The sequence below is a fragment of the Belonocnema kinseyi genome, chromosome 5, assembly GCF_010883055.1.
Source record: "Belonocnema kinseyi isolate 2016_QV_RU_SX_M_011 chromosome 5, B_treatae_v1, whole genome shotgun sequence".
Lineage (NCBI taxonomy): Eukaryota > Metazoa > Arthropoda > Insecta > Hymenoptera > Cynipidae > Belonocnema > Belonocnema kinseyi.
In genome coordinates this window covers 94,034,906-94,055,555 of record NC_046661.1, presented here as the reverse complement: position 1 = coordinate 94,055,555, position 20,650 = coordinate 94,034,906, and the positions used below count along the sequence as shown (strand labels likewise).

The following is a 20,650-nucleotide window of genomic DNA, read 5'->3' as shown; positions in this document are numbered from 1 at the left end:
TGATTTATTATTTTATTATTGAACAATTTTTTAAACTGTTTTGGTTCGGCAATTTCATAATTAGAGAATTTCCCTGTGTTCATGCGTGATTACACAGCCCTGGGTATGTTATGTAAAAAAAATCTAGAAGATTTGAAAATATTTTCCCTAATTTTCGACGGTTATTTAAAGTATTTTAAAACATTGAAAGATTTCCGAAAATTTATCAATTGATTTTAAATTTCTCGCATTTTTCCTTCAGCTTGTTAAAATTCTGCACAATAAGAAATATTTTTCTAAGTTTTCTAGATTACTTTTCGACATATCAGAAACCTTGAAAAATCTTTTTAAATTTTCTCAAGAATTTTAGACATATTTTATCTTTGTAAAATTAAATATAAACTAATAATATTTTCCCAAAATTTAATTTAATTAATCAATTATAATTTAATACTGCACATAAAAATAGTTGTATTAATAATTTAATTTAATAATTTAAATATAAGGTAATTCTCAGTTTAAATTAAAAATGAATTATTAATTTTATTTATATGAGTTAAAGCTTAGATTTAGTTTTCATGGTCTAGAGCTATTCATATAAATATCAGAAAGTCTAAGAAGTTTTCTGGGGCATTTAGGGTAAGTTAATCCTTATAATTGGGATTGAAGTGTCCTCATTCAAAAAGATAAAATCAATCATTATTTCTTTATTTTATAGGGAAGTCAGTGAAAAAATGTATATTTGCAATTTTTATGATATATAGACAAACAATCATAGAAATAAGTCATCTTGCAACAAATTGCTGAAAAATTCAAACTACAAATTTATTTTCATCATTTAAAAAAAATTGTCGAACTTATTCAAAAAACTTTCTTTTATTGAAATTGAAGAAATTTGACCCCTACAGAAAACTTAAATTGTTTAGTATCAAATAAATGATAACAAAGTTAACTTTTTCCCTCGCTTTTTCTTTTTCAGACCCACTTGGCCTACTTTTCTGCTTCTAGGATATGTTTTGAAAAGTTTCTGAGGGTTTGAGTATATATTGTATAGATGCCATATATAAATAGAAAAAAAGAAGAGCTCGAACTCACTTTAAAGATAAAAAAATCGTGTCAATAGTGTCATAAATTTGTATAAATAAAAAATAAAGTTTGTCATTTCTAAAATAACAAACTTATATATAAATTAAATAGGTCTCGAATAAACTAGAATTCTATTTTTCTATATGAAAAAATAAATGTAACATTAAGTGTCTGTTTTTAGTTTATTCTTTTGAATTGTTTGCAATTTCCAAATGATGCATTTTAATTTAAAACAGTTTTTTATAAAAATGTATAATAGCAAATGTTTTAGCTTCAAATGACTCTTTAATAATAAAGGCAACAGTTCTGTTCTCTACTTTTTGACCATATTTTAATTTCTCGAATTAAAAAATTTCAAAATAATCGAATTCCCGAAAAGATAAAATTTCTGAAACCTAAAAATCCCGAATAATAAAATTGCTGAAAACTCATAATATTACCGAATTAAAAAATTTCGAAATAATAAAATTCCAGACAGAAAATTTCTGAATATTTTTTTCAGCACTAATTGATCTAAAAAATGTATTTATTTTTTCTACATTACAAATTCAATTGTCGAGAGCGTAATTCGTAATCAAAAAAAATATGTAGCCATTTAAGCATTTAAAATTCTCGAAGTTGAACAATTAAAAAAATTATTTTTTAATATTTTAAAAGATTTCCAAGGATTTCTTAAGAGTTTGGAAAAGAATGTAAAAGATTGTAAAGCAATATTTGTGGAGTTCCCCAGGTTTTATCAATCTCAAAAAAAATTCGAATGAGTTTAACAGATATTTACAAATTTATAAAATATACAAAAATCATTTTTAACTCAAAAATATTTCAACAAATTTAAAACAAAAAATTTAGAAGAAATTGTTTTTTAATTCTTGGGAATTTTTACAAAGTTTAAGTAAAAATTCACAACATTTTAAAAGATATTTATTAGTTTCAAAAAATAAAAATTTGAAAAGTTTTTCAAAAACTTAAAAGAAGATGTAGACATTTTTTCAAGATTTTCAAAGTTTTCAAGAAAATCATATTTTTTTCTCAAGATCATGGGAATATTTAAAGTGATTCTTTACAGAAAAATACTAATTTTAAGAGAATAGGATTTAAAATTAAATTTTCCCTTACAATTATAATTTCCCTAAAACTTTTTTGTCTTTGATTGAAAAATCTTTTTTGGTTGAAAATTCGTCTTTTTGATTTAATTGCGACGGTTTTATTTATAATGAAAAATTTTTTTTGTTCAGATTTAAATTTAAAACAAATGCATTTTTTATTTTTCTGAATTCAAATCTCTTTAATTTAAAAATAAAATCAATTAAAAGTAATATTTTCGGGTTAAATTTTTTTAATGTTTTGCAGAAAATTCGCCTCTTTTGGAAAACTATATTTTTTCATTGAAAATACAACTGGTAAAAAATTAATATTTTTGGTTGCACATTTAACTATTTTTTTTTAAATTTCTTTTTTGGATTATGTAAATTTTTTCAATTTAAAAGAAAAATCCCTTGGAATCGAAAATTTTATCTCGCATTTAAAATTATCCCCATCCCCCCCAAATCGAGAAATAAAATAAAATAATAAAAAAATAATTTAAAATTTGAAAATATTTAAAAATATTTGATGAAAATGTACATTTTTGAATATTTTAGAAAAAAATGTTGAAGCTTTTTAAGGAGCTTGAAAGATTTTAAAACACTAAATTTTTTTATAAGGTTCCAGAAAAAAATTTTGTTGGTTTTTTATTATGAAACACTAATATTAAAAAATATTTAAAAAGACTTGAAAAAATTTCAAATTATTTCACGAAATATAGGAAAAGAATGTAGAAGATTTCAAAGTAAAATGTTTCAATTTTGCAGGGTTGCAAAATGTTATGAACAATAACAATATTTAATTTAAAAATTTTTCTATGCTTACAAGTCAGAATTTTTAATTTTTTTGAAAGTAGTTTGATGAAAAAAAGCGTGAAATCAAAAACATCCAAAAATTCACAATTTGCTTATTAAAATGTCTATAACAATACTTATTGTAATTTGTGAATATTTTTTTATCTAAAAGTTCTGTGGCAAATTTGACTATTTCTACTTTAATTTTTTTTCTTTTGCTAAGTATCGCATCCAATTAATTATTTCTATAATTTGTTCATAACAATCGAGTTGGATCCTAAACTGAATATTAATGTTCATAAATAATATTTAGTTTCTTTTTGATACATAACGATTGCATTTATATTTAAATTATATTGGTAAAATGTCTCATTGTGACGTTCTATTCTTTAAAATAATTAAGTATTCAGAATTAAACTGCCAATTCCCGATTCATCCCCATGCAGAGCGCAATTAGATCAGTATAAGGATCAGGTTCGATTCCTTATACCGGTATTTTGTCCCATTTGTTTTTTGATTGCAATTGACTATATAGTTTATTTAAATCAGCCAATTTATTTTGAACTATTTTTTCTATATGAACAAATTGGTTTCTTCAACCTTAACCATTTTACTACAAGAAAAGTTTTTTTTTTAGTAGGAAATTTTAATTTTTCTTTATTCAATTGAACATTACTTTTTGTATTATTTAATGATGGTATAAAAATAGCGCATTAACAATAAAACTAATATGTAAATACAAAGAAATACTAAAATAAAATGATATAAAAAATATACATAGAAGGCATTTCCTATTATAATTATAATTGTCTCATTTCTAAATTAGAGCAATTAGTGATGTTTTATAACCAGAAATTGCATAAGAAATAATAATTTTTTTAACATCAAGTGGAACTGACTTTTACTTAAAATATATATTTCGGAAGAGATTAAGGTTGATGGAAAGAATTTTAGAATTTAAAGAAAATAGTTCGAAACCAATATTTTGGCTTGATTTCAATAAATTTAATATTCCATGGCAAACAAAAAATATTGGCAAATAATTCCAGCAACAGGAAGCGAACCCGGACTTTCCGGTTAAGAACTCGGGGCATAAATTTTTCAAAGGCATTGCAGAATATCTTATGGACATCCCAGGGATATAAAAATTTGCACCTTGCGCGGATATACCACAAATATCTAGAAGACATCTATAGGACATCCGCGGGATATATTTATACTGGATATTTTAAAAGTATTTTTTAAAGAAAAGAGACAAAAATATAGGTTTTTATGTCAGCACAATTTGATGATCCTCTTTTATGAGAAATGGATTATGTCTGTAGAATATAAAATGATTGCTCCTCTTAAAAGTTGAATTATGGAAGCTGTCGTAAAAATATTTTTCGAGAATGGTCGGTCACGTATTCAATGCTGGATTTATTGACGAGTCGAGGAGATTCGAGAGCTTCGAAAATAATTCCACAAGTAGAGCAAAAAAGTGAGGTCGTGACCGAATCTAAAATTTTGCTTAGTTATCTCTAGTTAAGTGCCATTAGCCAAAAAACTTCATCGATTTTACTTAGAAAATACATAGATATCAGATATATTCAACACTAATCTCAAAATTCTCTCAGCAATAAAAAATTGTTGATTACGCAAATTTTATTCACGAAATTTTAACCAAACAGATAAATTTTGGAAACAAGTAGCTGATAATTTTTGAGGTGGTATTTCGAACAAATAAGCTTTAATTTCAAATTTTTAAAAATTGAATTGAAATTTAAAAAATTTTATTTGCAACGTAATAGTTGAATTTTCAACAAATGAAATAAATATTGAACTAAAATGATGAATCCTTGAACAAAAAATGAATTTTTCACAAATTAGTTTTACTCTCAACCAAGTAGTTGAATTTTCAAGGATCAAGTTGAATTTTCAACCAGGAAAGATGAATTTTTATTCAGTAGTTGTATCTTAAGAAAAATTGTTTAATAGTTGAATGTTCAAGAAAGAGACAAATTTTCCACAAAATTCAATTCAATTTTCAACCTAAAGATTAATCTTTAATCCATAAATGTGGCTTTTCAACTAGAAAAATGAAATTTTCAATAACAGAAAGATGCAATTGATATAAAAGATGAATTTAAAATTTATTGTACACTGAATATACTCTACTTATGTCTAAAAAAGGAATCATTTTTTTAAACTGACTATTTTTTAATAATAACTGATTGCAAAGGCTTTGGTTATCGTGACAGTAGTGGGGATATCGAAAAGGAGTATTTAGGTCGTTTTTTTCAATTCACTCTTTTCAAAAAAGATGTTTCACTTCAAAAACTACATGAGTGAAGAAAATGGGTTTTGTGAGGTTTTGACGTTAATTATAATTTGTTTGCGATTCTTTCAATGAAAATTGTTTCTAATACATAAAATACTACTTTATACTAATAATTAGATGTTTAAAAAATTATTTAAATAAGTTATTATTGTTTTTAGCAATTATCTCGTATAGCAGAGTTAGAAAGTCGTAAGTTTTTTCAAAATTTTCGACTTTTTGTCAAATTTTCAATTAGGGTAAGGTTAATAATTAATTAAAGTTAACAAAATGGTTGAAACCATATTTTTTTCTAAATCGTATTATATCTGAATTATTAAGTCACTAAGTAGATAGTTCACAAAAAGTTGAGAAAATAAAGAAACGCTACTTTCTAGAAATGATCTAAGGAAATATATTTATAAAAATTTATAAATTTTCTAAACAATCATGTTAGTTAACTTGAAAAAAATTTGAATATTTCACTCAGTCAGAAAGTTCCTGTTTTTTGTGAATTTTCAAACTTTTTCTCAAATTTTTACTTTGTAACTATATAATTCATTTAAGATTAGGAACAAATATTAAATAATAATAGTAATTTTAACAAAAATCTTCTTAGTTACTACTTCAAGGAAAATTTACATTTAATATGATCCATATGGAAAATTTAAAGAATATTTCAAATATCCGTTTTATTTCAGAAAAAACCACAACTTTCTGGCGTTTATCTAAGAAAAGATATTTATAAACAATTATAAATTGTGTAAACAACTCATTTGTATAACTTGCAATATTTATTACTTTACTAAGTAAAAACAAGAAAAAGTTAAAAATTCAAGTAGAAAAAACCGACACTATCTGGCAATAATATAAATCAAGATAATTATAAACAATAATCATTTGTTAAGACATTAATTTTTGCTAAATAAATTTAATTATTAAGTCATTCCACGTGAAAAATAGACAAATAGATGAAAATTTTCGAAAAAACTGCAATTTATAGCATTATTGAAAGAAAAGAATACTAAATGATTAATTGTTTAAATAATTGATTTGGTTAACTTTAATAACCTTACTCTAATTAAAAATTGGATAAAAGTGCTTTTTAAAAAAAAACGCGACATTAGAATTCCGTTTTAAGAGAACTTTGCTAAAAACAATAATAAATTGTTTAAACTATTTTTTCTAAATATTTAATGATCAGTATAAAGTAATTTTTTATTTATTAGAAACAATTTGCATGAACGAAATTGCTAAAAATCATAATTAGCGCTAAAATTTGCACTTCACAATTGCTCCACAGACTCCTCTTCGACATCCCCACTACTGCCACTCTGACGAAAGACTTCGCAATCATTACTATTGCACAATGGTCAAATAAACATTTTTTATTCATTTTTCGCACACGACTAGAATATACTGCGTGTGTAATCCAAATTGTAAATGGTTTTAATCAAATTTAGCTGAGTTATGACGATTTATGCTTAAAAAAATAATTTAATTTGAGTAATTTTTTTTATTTTATAATTTTATTATTTAAAATGTTTATGGAAACAAATTTGAATAGAGTGAAGCTCCATCTTGTCGTTCTCTATAAGCCCGTATTTAGAAAAATCTAAATTTTTGAACTTTAAAATTTGTTTATCACGATACGCTTGGACGATTCATTTTTTACAAATAATTGAATATGGGAAAATTTTTTTTCCAATTTTTGAATTTTATTATTAAAAATTATCACGGAAAAACTTTCAATATTTAAAAAAAGTTTAAATTTTTGAATTTTAAAATTCGGATATCACGAGACGTTTGGACAATACTTTTTAGCTTTTTCGAGCATTCGTCCCCCTATTGCATCCGGACACTTATTTTTTTCTAATTGTGAAAGAAAAGTTTTTTCCCCCTTAACGTTGTTTTTCGAGATATTATCTCTTTGTTATTTTTGTTATCATGTTTCTGGTATCAAGAGGGTCAAGCGACATTAGTTTGATAAATGTTCGCTCACGCGGAATTCTAATCGAGGTCAGATTAATTACGAGAATAATTATGAAGTTCGGGCTTCTCATTCACGTAATATTTATCAACAGTGGATATAGTAATTCAATTCCTCGCGAAGGTAAATAAACACACACCTACGCTTCGCAATATATCTACTATCATTGAGCTGGCTTCATTAGCGATGCTGTAAATTTATGATAAAGCAAGGAATAAATAACGAGAAAATTATTTACATTTTTGCAATTTAATTTGCATAATATTTAACAAGGAAAATACTTGAACTTTGATATTATACACGTGGAAATGTTGTCTAAAGAATAAAACAAAATGTTTTGAAATTAACTTTATGATCACAAAAAGTCTTAATAGCCCAGGATCGCAGCATCAAAACAAATCCTTATAAGACTTAAATTAGGCATACATTTAAGCTGAAATTAAGCCTATATTTGGACTGAAATCAAATCTAAATTCTGACTCAAATCATGTATAATTTTTTATTTAACTCTGGCTTATATTTGGACTTAAATAAAGCTCGTACTTTGACTTAAATTTAGCCTTAATTTGACTTACATTAAGTCGATCCTGCCTGTGTCATGTTTTGATATTATAGATATGCTCTGCTTCTAAATAATAAAACAAACCCTTTTTTAATTATCTTTTAAGAAACAAAAATAAGTCACGATTTAAGACAAAAAATAGGCTTGTTTTAAGGCATGATATCAAGGTCAGTCTCACTAAGAAAAGAAGCCAAGGCTGGGAACCTTAAAACTAGTCCCAATAGGATTTAAATTAAGCCAGCACTGTCTGTGTATTACTCGTATTTTACGAGGAGCACACTTTAATGTGGACATCATAGAAATGCTCTGCCTCTAAAGAATTACACAAAATTGCGTCCTAAATCTCGTTCCAATATGACTTAAAATAAGCCCCTACTCTGACTTAATTTATATAATTCCTGTCTCTGTAATGTTTTACAAGGAACATTATATAAATGCTCTGCTTCTAATGAATGAAAATTTCTTTAAAGTTATATTTAAAACCCAGAAAAAAACCTTGATTTAAGATCAAGAATTGGCTTATTGTATGGTTTGATTTAATATTCGGTTCAGTGAAAAATAGCCAAAGATGAAAGCCTGAAACTATTCCCTATAGGACTTAAATTACTTAAATATATTAAGTTATATTTTGACTGAAATTAAGCCTATCTTTTGAAATAAATTAAGCCTGTATTTTTATTTTAATTAGGCCTATATTTATACCTAAATGAAGCCGATCCAGTCTGGGTAATTTTATAGAAGATAAAAACTTAAAATTTAACATTACAGAAATTTTTTGCTCGTACAGAATAAAACAAAACTTTTTTCATTTGATTTAAAAACAAAACAAAGTATCATTTTGAATTCGTGGAGAAAAAAGGATGAAAAGCTCACGTTAGGAACAGGTGTACAAAGAAGAAGAAAATAGAAATTATTCTTTCTCATTTGCTAAAATATGTGACATTTAAATTCTTCGCTACCTAGAATATTTTATACTTAAAGATGATTTTTTAAATATCCTTAAAAACACAAAAAGTCGATATTTTAGCTAAAATTAAGTCTACATTTTGGCTAAAGTTAAGCCAAAATTTTTACTTAAAGTAAACCTGTCTTAAAATTAAGTCAATCTCGTCTGTATAATGTTCCAGTTCAAAACAAAGCATGATTTTTAATTCGTAAAGGAAAAAACGAGTGAGAAATTTACTTTAGGAACAGGTGCGCAAACCTTCAAAGAAGGAAAACAAAGAAATTATTCTTTATTATTTGCTAAACGTCACATAAATATGAATGACAAAAAGGTAACCGTGAGACTTCAATTTTTTGTTAATCAGGAGCAATTTAAATTTAAGATTTGCTTTTTAAATATCCCTAGAAATGCAAGAAATGAGTCTTGATTTAAGACTAAAGCTAAGTTTGTTTTAAGACATAATATAAAGGTCAGTTTTGCTAAAAAATATCCAAGGACATGAGCCTTTGGATAAGTCCCAATACAATTTAAAATAAGCCTACATTTTGTTTAAAATCGAGTCATCATTTTGGCTGAAATTAAGCCAAATTTTTTACTTAACCTAAGCCCGTCCACAAATTAAGCGAATTTTGTCTGTATAATCTTCCGATTCAAAACAAAGCATCATTTTCAATTCGTGAAAGAAAGAGGTTGCAAAAGTCACATTAGGAACAGGTGAACAAACCTTGAAGAAGAGAAACAAATCAATTATTCTCTGTTATTTGTTCAACGTCTCATAAATATGAATGTCAATTATCTGAGGCTCAAATTCTTTGTTACTTAAGAGCAATTTACACTTAAGGGTGGTCGATAAAGTCGTGACGCACAAGTTAGCTGAACTTAAGAATTACGGCTTAAGGCAAGAGACATTAGAGGTACTGGCTTGGTGTACACATAGGCCAAGATGAACGTTTTAATAATGGTTAAGGTGCGGCTTCAAGTCTCTCTTAACTAAAGGCGCTAGAGAGCAGCTTGAAAATTTTATACAGAACTTCATTCTATTATGCAGATTCAACTCAGCAAGCAACAACTGATGACAACCGCAGAACCTAAATTTATCTTAAAACGGGAAATAGGGGATTTTTGAAGAAAACAGGCGAATAATAGAGGGATATAGTTTTTTGGGATAAAATTAGTGTAAATATATTCCATTTTCAACACGTCATCACAATTTTGAGCCAAAAAGACGAGTTTTTAGATGACAGTTGAATTTCCCACCAAAAGTTTAAGTTTCAAGCAAGAAAGACGAATTAAAAAAAAAAAAAATTCTATCGACAAAGACGAACTTTTAATACAAAAGAACAAATTTTGTAATTAAAATGACGAATGGAGAAGAAAAAAAATGAAATTTTCAAACCAAAAAAGATGAATTTTTTATTGAAAAGGTCACATTTTTTAATTAAAATGATCAATGAACAATAAAACAATTGGATTTGTGATCAAAAAGATGCATTTTCAGAAAATAGTTCAAATTTCTAAAAAAAAAAATCAGTTTAAGCCAATAAAGATGCATTTTCAATCTAATAGTTGAATTGTCAAATAAAAAATCATTTTCAACCAAATCGTTTCATTTAAAAAAAAAGTTGAACTTTCAAGGAAAAGTGAGGAATTTTCAACCAATTAGTTGAATTATTTTTGAGTTGAAATGACTCATTCTTCAGAAGACAGTTCACTTTTTCAACATAAATTTTGATTTGCAACCAAGAAAGATGAATTTTCAAACAAAAAAACGAATTTCTTAGAAAACCGCTGATTTTTTAACCAAAAAGGCAAGATAACAAAAAGTTTGTTTACCAACAAAGATGAATTTTTTATTCAAAAAGACAAATTTTTTAATTAAAAAAAAAAAGAATGAATAACAAAACAATTGAATTTTTTATAAAAAAGATGCATTTTTAGAAAAACAGTTCAATTTTCTACAAAAAATACACAATTTCAGCCAAGAAAAATGTATTTTCAACTTAACAGTTGAATTGTCACATATAAAATAATTTTCGACCAAACCGATGCATTTAAAAACAAATAGATTAACTTTCAAAGAAAATACATTGATTCACAACAGAAATTAAATAAAGTATTTTTAAATCAAAATGACATATTTTTCAGAAGAGAGTTATATTTTCCACACATTTGCTTTTCAAACAAGAAAGATAAAATTTTTTTAAACAATTGAATTTTTAACCAACAAAATAGTTCAATTTTTAAACAAAGAAAATAATTTTAAATCTAACCGTGAAAATTAAACATAAGGAGATCTTTCTAAAAAAAAAGAGATAAATTTTCAACAACAAAATTAGAATTTTTAACATAATAGTTGAAGTCTGAGGTCGAAAAGACGTCTTTCAGCACTTTAAAACCACGAAAGATGAATTAAAAGAACTTTTTTAAATTTTTAATAAAAACCGATGACTTTTTAACAAAATAGTTTAATTTTATATAAAAAAAAGTTAATTTCCAGTTGAAAAAGATTAATTTTCAATCAAATAGTTGAATTTTTTAAATAAAAAAATTATTGTTTAAACACACTGCTGCATTTGAAAACAAATATTTAAACTTTTCAAGAAAAGAGACACTTTTTCAATCTACAAAGATAATTTTCCACCAAAATATTGGATTTTCGAAAAAGTCTATTTATATATAAAAAAAAACGAATGTAAAATAAAACAGTCGAATTTTCGATGAAAATATATACTTTTTATCAAAACTGTTTGACTTTCCAAAAAAAAGTAGTTTTCAACCAAGAAAGATGAATTTCAAAGAATAATTTTATACCCATAAAAATTAATTTTTAATTCAAAAAGGCCATTTTTATTTCTGAAAAACGTTTTTATGATAGAAAAGTTTAATTTTTTACCAAAACCGATGAGTTTTTAACAAAATAGTTTAATTTTTCACAAAAAAGTTAAGTTTTGGTGAAAAAATGTGAATTTTTAATAAAATAGTTGAAATTTTAAAGAAGAAATGGCTATTTTCAATAAAATAGTTGTATTTCTAACAGAGTAGTAGAATTTGAAACCTACAAAGATAATTCTCTTATGAAAAAAAGTTGCATTTTCGACCAAGCAATTCAATTTGCAAGCCGAAAAGACATATTTTTTAGAAAACAGTCGAATTCTCATCTTCAGGGCAAAAAGAAGAATTTTTTAGAGTATAGTTGAATTACCAACCTAAAAACCTGACATTTTAACGAAGAAGATCATTTTTAAACAATAGAGATGAAATTTCTACCAAAAGCTTAAATTAAAAAAATTCAACTAAACAATTGCTTTTACAACCAAATAGTCAAAAAAATTTAATAAAAACGACGGATTTTCAATAAAGTATTTAAATATTTACCCAATTAGTTGAATTTGAATGCCAAAAAGACGACTTTTTTAGAAAAGAGTTACATTTTTAGCCAAAAAATATTACTTTTCTGCTATAAAATATGAATCTTCTATCCAAACAAACGAATTTTCTAACAAAAAGGTTAAATTTAAAGAAAAGATGAATTTCAAGAAAAATCATTGAATTCTTTAACAAAATAGAGGAATTTTTAAACAAACAGAACTTTCAACAAAAAATGGTTAGAAATCTAGTTTATGATTTATCAATTTTCTTGATAAATAAAAAAATGAGCCTGAAATATACTTTTTCAAATGAGACCAAGAACATAATAAAATATTCACCGGTTCTCGAATTATGATAAAAAATGTAGAAGCTTACAAAAGCCAAAAATCGTTCGGTCGCGCGGCAGTCGCGCCAGTGGCGACTGGGTAATCGCAGCTTATTCAGCAATTTCTGGCGAAACGCGGCCTCGCTCAATTTCGGCAGCGCCATTTTCACATGATATCTCGTCCCCTACTAATCAAAATTACTTCAAATAAGACAAATTTAATGCGGAATTAAATAAGCTTTCTCAGAATTTTTAAAAATATTTCGAACTGAATTTTTCGCAGAGTTAATAATTTTAAAACACAAGGAAATTCCGAGTAGCAGTGTACATTTTAAAAATATAAAGTATAGAATCTCAAGAGATATTCACTTTTTTTTTGTAAAAGTTTCATGTGTTCAAGGAGTACATGAATATAGAGTAAAGTGATGCGATGTAAAAAAATTCATGCCGAGGGTCGAGAAACGAAATGCCCTCTTAAAATTTTATGCGAGAATACCCACATAGACTTGGAATTCAGAGTCGACTTAACGACCTAGAGCTGCATTTCTTTTTTAATTGGACAAAGATTTCCCAATTCAGGCTCAGCAGACTCAATTAGAGATACACGATTCCGGAAATCCGCGAAACTTTGATTGGACTGAAGTTTTTTTTCGTAAATCAATCTTAACAACAAATTTTATTTATGAATTGAAAATAAAACAATTGACTACTTAAACATTATCATAATTTAACTAGAATCAACAATAGCGAATAATTATTTTTCAAAGTTTAAAAAAATTTGATTCGAGCTTCAATTTTATTTTGAGAAAGTATTATCAGTTTGTTTTTAAGGATACACAAATATAATATTTCTAAGATTATTGAGAAAATACAAAGTTTTCTTGAAGATTTAATATATATCGAAAAAAATCTAGAAAATTTTGAAAAAATTGGTTTAATTTGTATTTTACCCAATTGTGAAAAAAATTCGAGCCAGTCTAAGATATATTTAGGACACTTAGAAATTTGAAAGAAATAAAAAAATATTTGATAAATTTTCGGAAATATTTCAATTAAAAAATGCGTAATCTCTTCAAAAGTTCCTAAATATATTTTCAACATACTGGAATTATTCATTTTATTTTGAATCGAAATTTGGTGAAATAATAATTTAAATCAGGTAAGTTTATATGATACAGATATTTTTTATGTTTTTATTTCAATAATTTTTTTATTGCTTAAATTCGAGAATTTTGTATTTTGGTAAAAGTATAAACAGTTAGGAATATTTAATTCTGGAATTTTTCAATTGAAAAAGGTTTAATTTCGGTAAATTTTATAATTTCAGAAATAATCAATTTCAAATATTTTCTATTTCGAGAATTTCACTGTCGAGAATTTAGTTTTTCTGGATTTTTTAGTATATTTCCATTATTAGAAATTTTTTGAAATCCTTCTACCTTTTCTTTAAAAATTAATTTTCAAGATAAGAAATAATTTTTAAAAAAATCCAGACATCATAAAATAATTTGTTTATTATGTTACAACATTTAAATATACCCAAAAACTTAAAATTCTCTTTTTTTAAATCTTTACAAACTCTAAATTTTCTTTTTACTGATATGAAATCGTTTTAAATTAAATTTTTTTTAAATTGTTTTAAAACTTCTAAATATATTTTTAAATAAATCGCATTTTCTTACAATTTTTCAAAAAGGTCGCGAAATTGATAAAAATTGCCCTAAAATCTTGGAGAATCTTTTTCAATATATTTGCAAATTCTTTGAACGGTTTAAAAATATTTTAAAATAAAATCTTAAAATAAAATGGTCGAAATAAAATTTATTAGAAATTTTCCTACGAATCTTCAGAAAAATTGTTTATATCTTGACAAATTCTTAATAATCTTCTAATTATTAATATTTTTGAATATTCTCTTACATTTAATTTTTCGAAATCAAAATTCATTTGAAAATTTACCAGCAATCTAATAATTTTTTTAAATTATTTTGTAACCTTTCCAAATCTTGAAAACGCTTTCAAATTTTATTTCGAATTCTTTAAAAATATGAATTTTGTTTTGAATATTTCGAAATCTTCTCAATTTTAAAATATTATTAGAAGTTTAAAGTGTAAAGAAAATTACAGAAATCGCTTAAAATCTTCTAGCTTCTTTTTCGACAAATTTCGAATTATTTATAATGTTTTTAAGACTTTAAAATATATTTTCTTTAAATTTTTTTTTATATAAAGTCATTTTAAAATTTCCAAGGAATCTTACATAATTTTTTTTACTATTTAAAAATATAAATTTTCCTCTAAATACATTGAAATAATCCAGAATTGTTAGAAGATTCTATATTTCGTTCACATTACAATAATTCGTTTATAAATTTTTGTGCAAAACGCTAACACAACCTAAGTTGGTTAAATTTGTAAATCTTCTTTGAAATATAAGTTTTTTAAATTGAAAATTTTAATTACACATAAAAACATTGACACAATTCAAAATGGTTGAAAGATTTTATATTTTGTTCAAATTATGTTTTTTATTTTAAAATGCTAATTTTGTATGCAAAACTCTAAAGTAACCTTAAATGATTAAAAAATTGTGGAAAATGGGAAACTGTAAATTAGCATTTAAAATAAATAAATAAAACTAAATTAAATTGAATATTTTTTAATTTTTAAGTTTTATTCGAAACTTTACTATTTTATATTAAAGTTTTCTTTTTAATATACTAATTTCCAACGAAAAGCAAAAATGTTTTTCAAATCGCATATAAGGTTTTTTTTATTATTATTTTTTATTTACCTTTTCAACAAAAATGATTGCGAGGGTTTTGAGGCATATTGATGATACTCCTTGGGGAATTTCAATGTTTATTTCTCTAATTTCAAAAAAATGTTATTTATTTTATCGGTAAAAATGAAAATTTAGGGGGTGAGAGTTGAGAGATGAAATTAAAAAAATAATACTCTCTTAACGACCGTAATGGAGAAACACAAAATGCGACGCTGAATATACATGGTCCATTAAACAAAAATTTATAGAGGGTGTAGATTGTAGAGTGCATTTTCATATATTTTTTATATCGTAATAGAGGTACTAAGCCTGGAAAATAGATAACTGAAAACTGTAAAAAAAAATACTGCCAGGGAAGATTGATAGATACAGGATAATGTTAATTTTTTGAAAACAGGAATAATATTAAAGCACTTTAATATTTTTTTACAAGAAGTAATTTTATTATATTCTTGCAAAAAATTCGGATACTTTTCTTATTGATTTTTCATTGTAAATTTTCGAAAATTAAAATATTTTTCATTATTTTTCGGTTTGGATATATAATAAGGATTATTTTGTCTATACGAACAGCCAAGCTTATGAAAATTATTAGAATAATTCAAATTTTTTAAATAAACTTAATATTTTTTAAATTTCGATAAATTGTAGAAACGCACAAAATGATCATAATTTTAATATCCAAAATTCAAATGTATTAATTTTGTGAGATACTATTAAACACTTTGCCAATTTCAAATTGTTTAATTTTAGAATGAAACACTGAATTTTAAAATTATATTAAAACATAATAATTTTAAATAATCCAAATTTATCCTGTTTCAAGTTTAAAATTTAAAAATTTTCGGTTTGGAATTGGTTAAATCTAAAAAATTCTTAATTTTTGTGATATTAGTGTATCACACTTTTTTAATGGAGAATTTTTAAAATTTAGAAAACTTTTAAAAATTTTCCAAATTCACGAATGATTAGGATAGCTATAAAATTTAAAACAGTATGATTTTATATGTTCATCCTGAATGCGTATTTTAAAATAATTATTTTTTAAAAGCTTTGTATTTACTATTATTCAATATAGTACTTTTAAAAATTAAAATTGCTGAATTTTTTTATTTTAATGTTCAAATATTCGATTTTGTGAGGTACTAATAAATAATTTCTCAATGCCAAATTATTTAAATCTCGAATTCGAATCTTTTTAAATTTAGAATAGTCTTTTGGATTTTAAGATTCTATTAGGACAGCCTAATTTTAAATTGTCCAAATTTCCCTTGTTCTCAATTTACAATGTCAAAATGCTCCAATTTAGAATTTTTAAAATTTTAAAACATTTCCAAATGCCGTGCTATAATTGCAAATCTTCAATATTAAAATTTAACAAGTAATTAAAAATTGTTAAAATTTAGAAAACTACTTGGAATTTTACAAATTCGCGATTTTTCATGATTGCCAAGTTGTTTAAAATTGGATGATTATCAATCTTAAACCTTAATTAACTACTAAAATTTAAAATTCTATTAGAACATCCCAAGTCTAAATTGTCTAAATTTATCCTGTTCCAAGTTTAAAACTTCAAAGTTTTTAGTTCGGAATGTTTCTAATCTAAAAAATTCCCAATTGTCGTGATATAATTGCAAATATTTAATATTAAATTTTCTGAATTAAACCTGGTCCGAAATTTGAATATTTTTTGAAATTTTACAAAACTACAAAAGGCTATGATTGTCACATATTTTAAAAAAGGATGATTTTCCACCTTACGCCTGAAAGATTTTTTTAAATTATTAATTTTTAAAAGTTGTTTTTTTGAAATTATTTAAGGTCGTACACTTTTAAATTGAAATTTTTTAGTTTTATATAATTAAGATTGAATTTTTTTTTATTTTGTGAAGTACTATTAAAAACTGTGTTAAATCCAAACTTTTAAAATTTGGAATGAACTATTGATTTTTGTACTTGTATTAGGACATGAAAATTTTAAATTGTCAAAATTTTCCTTTATTTAAGCTTAGAATTTCAAAATGTTCAGTTTGGAATTTTTTTAATCTACAAAATTCCAAATTTTCGTAATATAAGTGCAAATCTTCAATTTTCAACTCTTTAGATATTGAAAATTGTCGAAATTTAGAATACTTTTTGAAATTTTACAAAATCACGTATGGTCATGATAGCCATATAGTTCAAAATTGGATGATTGTCAATTTTAAACCTGTATGCTTTGTAAAAATTGTTAATTTTTAAAATCTTCTTCTTTAACATTATCCAAAGTCGTACTTTTAACAATTAAAACTGCTTGACATTCTAATTTTAAATGTTTCAATTCTTCGATTTTGTTAAGTACTATTAAACACTTTGCCAATTATAAATTTTGCAATATATATATTTTAATCTAAAAAATCCCAATTTTTGGGATATAGTTGCAAACCCTTAATATTAAACTTTTTTTAATTAAAAATTCTTCAAATTAGAAAACTTTTTAATTTTTACAAAACCACAAGTGGTCATGATAGCCTTATATTGTAAAATATTCTGATAGTCAACCTTAAGCCAGAACGTTTTTTAAAATTATTACTTTTTAAAAGTTTCTTATTCTTATCTTAATTTCAAATTTTATTTTAAAATTCTGTTTATTTGCACAAAGATCTACATGTTCAATAAAAAAATTTTCAGTATTAAAGGCTTGAAACTTATCATTCTTCAATTTTGAAGGGTTTGAATTTAAGCCTTCAAAACTTAAATACGACATTCAAAATTGTAAAATTCGTTTTTTTCCAATTTAAAATCTTCAATCTTTAAATTTCCAATTTGAAACCATACAATTATATTTAATTCTAGGCATAATAAGAGCACTTTCGAAGAAAAATTATAATTCAGATATGGAACAAGGAATTTTTCAAAAGAATTATAATTCTCACATGGAAGAGGAAATTTTCGAGAATAATTATAATTCTGTGAAATTTCTAAAAGAATTACAATTTTTATTTTGAAAGGAGAAGTTTCGAAAATAAAATTTTCTGACTCTTGTTAAAAGTGTTTAAATAATTCTAAAGGCATATTGTATAAACAACCCAAAATCATCTCTTTTCAGTCTCTCCTGAAACTTTCTCAGATAAAATATAAAACGTCTGAGCCTGGAAGGAGCGGAATCAAAACAGAAAAGAGAACAAGCTAGTGGTTGAGCAAAATCCTACCAGCTTCCAGTTTAGCCGGCGAACCGTCGGAGCTCTTCATCTGCAGTTTTGGTGTTCCTTCAGGCATTTTTTTTGACACTTTCGATCCAAAACTGAAGGCTTACGACTCGTCAATTATTCCTTCCCTAAATTCCAAACTCACTCCCACCCACTTTGATTTATTTATATCCTTTCCCTCTTTATAAACTTTTCCTCTTCCCTTGATGCAATTTTTATCTTCACTATCCCTCGAAGCACAAGATCACCTCTGCATTTTTCCAATAATATTTTTCTCGTTACCTGCCAGTCGTAAATAATCTCATTTCACTCTTAATTCACGCTCGTACTCTTCTCGCACTCTTCGTGCTCTTCTCGCACGTTGCTTGCTCTTCTCGCACTTTACCTACTCTTCTCGCACTTTTCGTCCTATTCTCGCTTTTACTTCTCTTTGATTTTTGAATCAACTACTTGATTTTCCGAACCGATCCTCGGACCGGTTTTTCCTGGTCCAGCATCGACACTTAAAATCCTCGAATATTATTTTCATCTGTTTAAAGTCATACCTCACTCGCGAACTCAAATGTATAAGTCATTGATTCAGACTTTCCGGAACCAAGTCTTTGCTACGCCTGGGATGCCGGTAGCAGTGGGAAATGTAGGATGCGAGATGTTCACTTGTCCGAGAATGTGGGATGATGTTCTGATGTGAGGGATGATTTTTTAGGGTTGCATCAAGTCCGTTTTAGGGTCGATTTATGGAGGTGAATGGCGTTTCTGACGAGGATAAGACGACCCGCTAAAATTGTCCGGTACTCGAGTACGGAGGACACTAGACGAATATCTTTTCCTCCAGGTTTCCTCGGTCGTCCCGCGACCCGTGACGTCCCGGGCGTAGTGAGCTGCCCGCCCGCTTTTCCACCCTTATCCCGCGCCTGCGCCCACCCCCAGATAGGAGAAATTCTCTCGTCTCTTTTCGCCTCGCAGCATCCAGAATCGAGCTTCCCTTAGCCAAGTTAGCCGGCCACAATCCCAATCGAATGTGAAACCGTACCGGAGAACGGATCCACGATCCGATCCTAATGGAATGATATTCGGCTGATTCACAATCCTTTCGCGACTCTGCACTGGAGCCCGAGATCGCGGACCATCTTCATCGGCATTGTCCTTGTTCGGTTGAGGATGAAGCAGCTTCTAATTGCCCCTGACCCACTTCTTTTCAGAAAATGTCTCTCCCTCTATGTCCCGATGTTTCACACCTTATACTCAGAAGTAACAAATTTGCATGTTCAGTAGGGTGGTTCTTATTTATATTTGGTGGGTTTTTTTCCCTCGAATTTCTCTGCTCTCACACCCCAGTTTTGTTCGAATGCCCAAAAAAAATCTCAAAATTTGAGCAAAATCGGTTAATATTTAGGGATAGCGCTAAGACCATGAATTTTCCCACTCTCTAAAACACAAGAGTAAATCATGTGAAGCATGACCTCTAAATTAATAAATTAAGCGTTGTTGTTAATCTTTTACTTAAGTAGCAAGAAGAATTCCTTGATGAAATAATTTTTTTCAATTTTCGGGCTGTAAGTGCTGAATTAACTGCGGATAAATATACTCTAACTCGTATAGGAAATACTTATACTTAAAGATTTTGTACATGACAGGCCAATCTTAAAATTAAAGTAATATGTGAGGTTTTTTGTCCTTTAAAAGCATCGGAACTTTTCACCTTTTTTAATATTTGATCATGTTTATGGGTTTTGAGTTTTTACTATAATTCTTGGATTGAATGTACTAAAATATTATTTTATTGTGATTGCTAAATTGACATGGTGCAGTGCAGCCAACAATCAAAAGTGTTTATTTCACTGAATCAATAAGTAACTTTTCACTGATGGTCAGTGACCCATTTTTAGCTATTTGAATCAGTGCAATTTCTCTGACAATCAGTGAAATTTCACTTTTTCAAATTTAGAAGCATTGATTTACGAGGGTAGTTCAATAAGTCCTTAGAATGAAGTATAAAAACAATTTTTTTGGGGTAAATTTTTTTTAATTTTTCTACATAATCTCCTTGGAACTCTATACACTTAGTCAATCGCTTTTCAAGTTTTTTTAATCCTTCAGAAAAGTGCGTTTTCGGAAGTTCCTCAAAATAAACACTTACAGAGACAATGACTTCTTCGTTGCCTGGAAATCTCTGTCCACCGAGCCATTTTTTCAAGTTTGGAAATAAGAAAAAGTCACTGGGGGCTAAATCTGGTGAATACGGTG

The 20,650-nt window shown here is 26.2% G+C and overlaps 1 protein-coding gene across 1 annotated transcript in view; it reads right to left on the bottom strand.

The window, feature by feature from the left end:
- LOC117173388 (solute carrier family 12 member 4) overlaps positions 1-19,153 on the bottom strand; it is a 129,900-nt gene extending 110,747 nt beyond the window's left edge. The window contains exon 1 of the mRNA XM_033361916.1: positions 18,407-19,153. Coding sequence (XP_033217807.1) covers positions 18,407-18,473 — 67 coding nt within the window. The 5' untranslated portion in view covers positions 18,474-19,153. The remainder of the gene's footprint in view (positions 1-18,406) is intronic.
- Between the last annotated feature and the right edge of the window lie 1,497 nt (positions 19,154-20,650).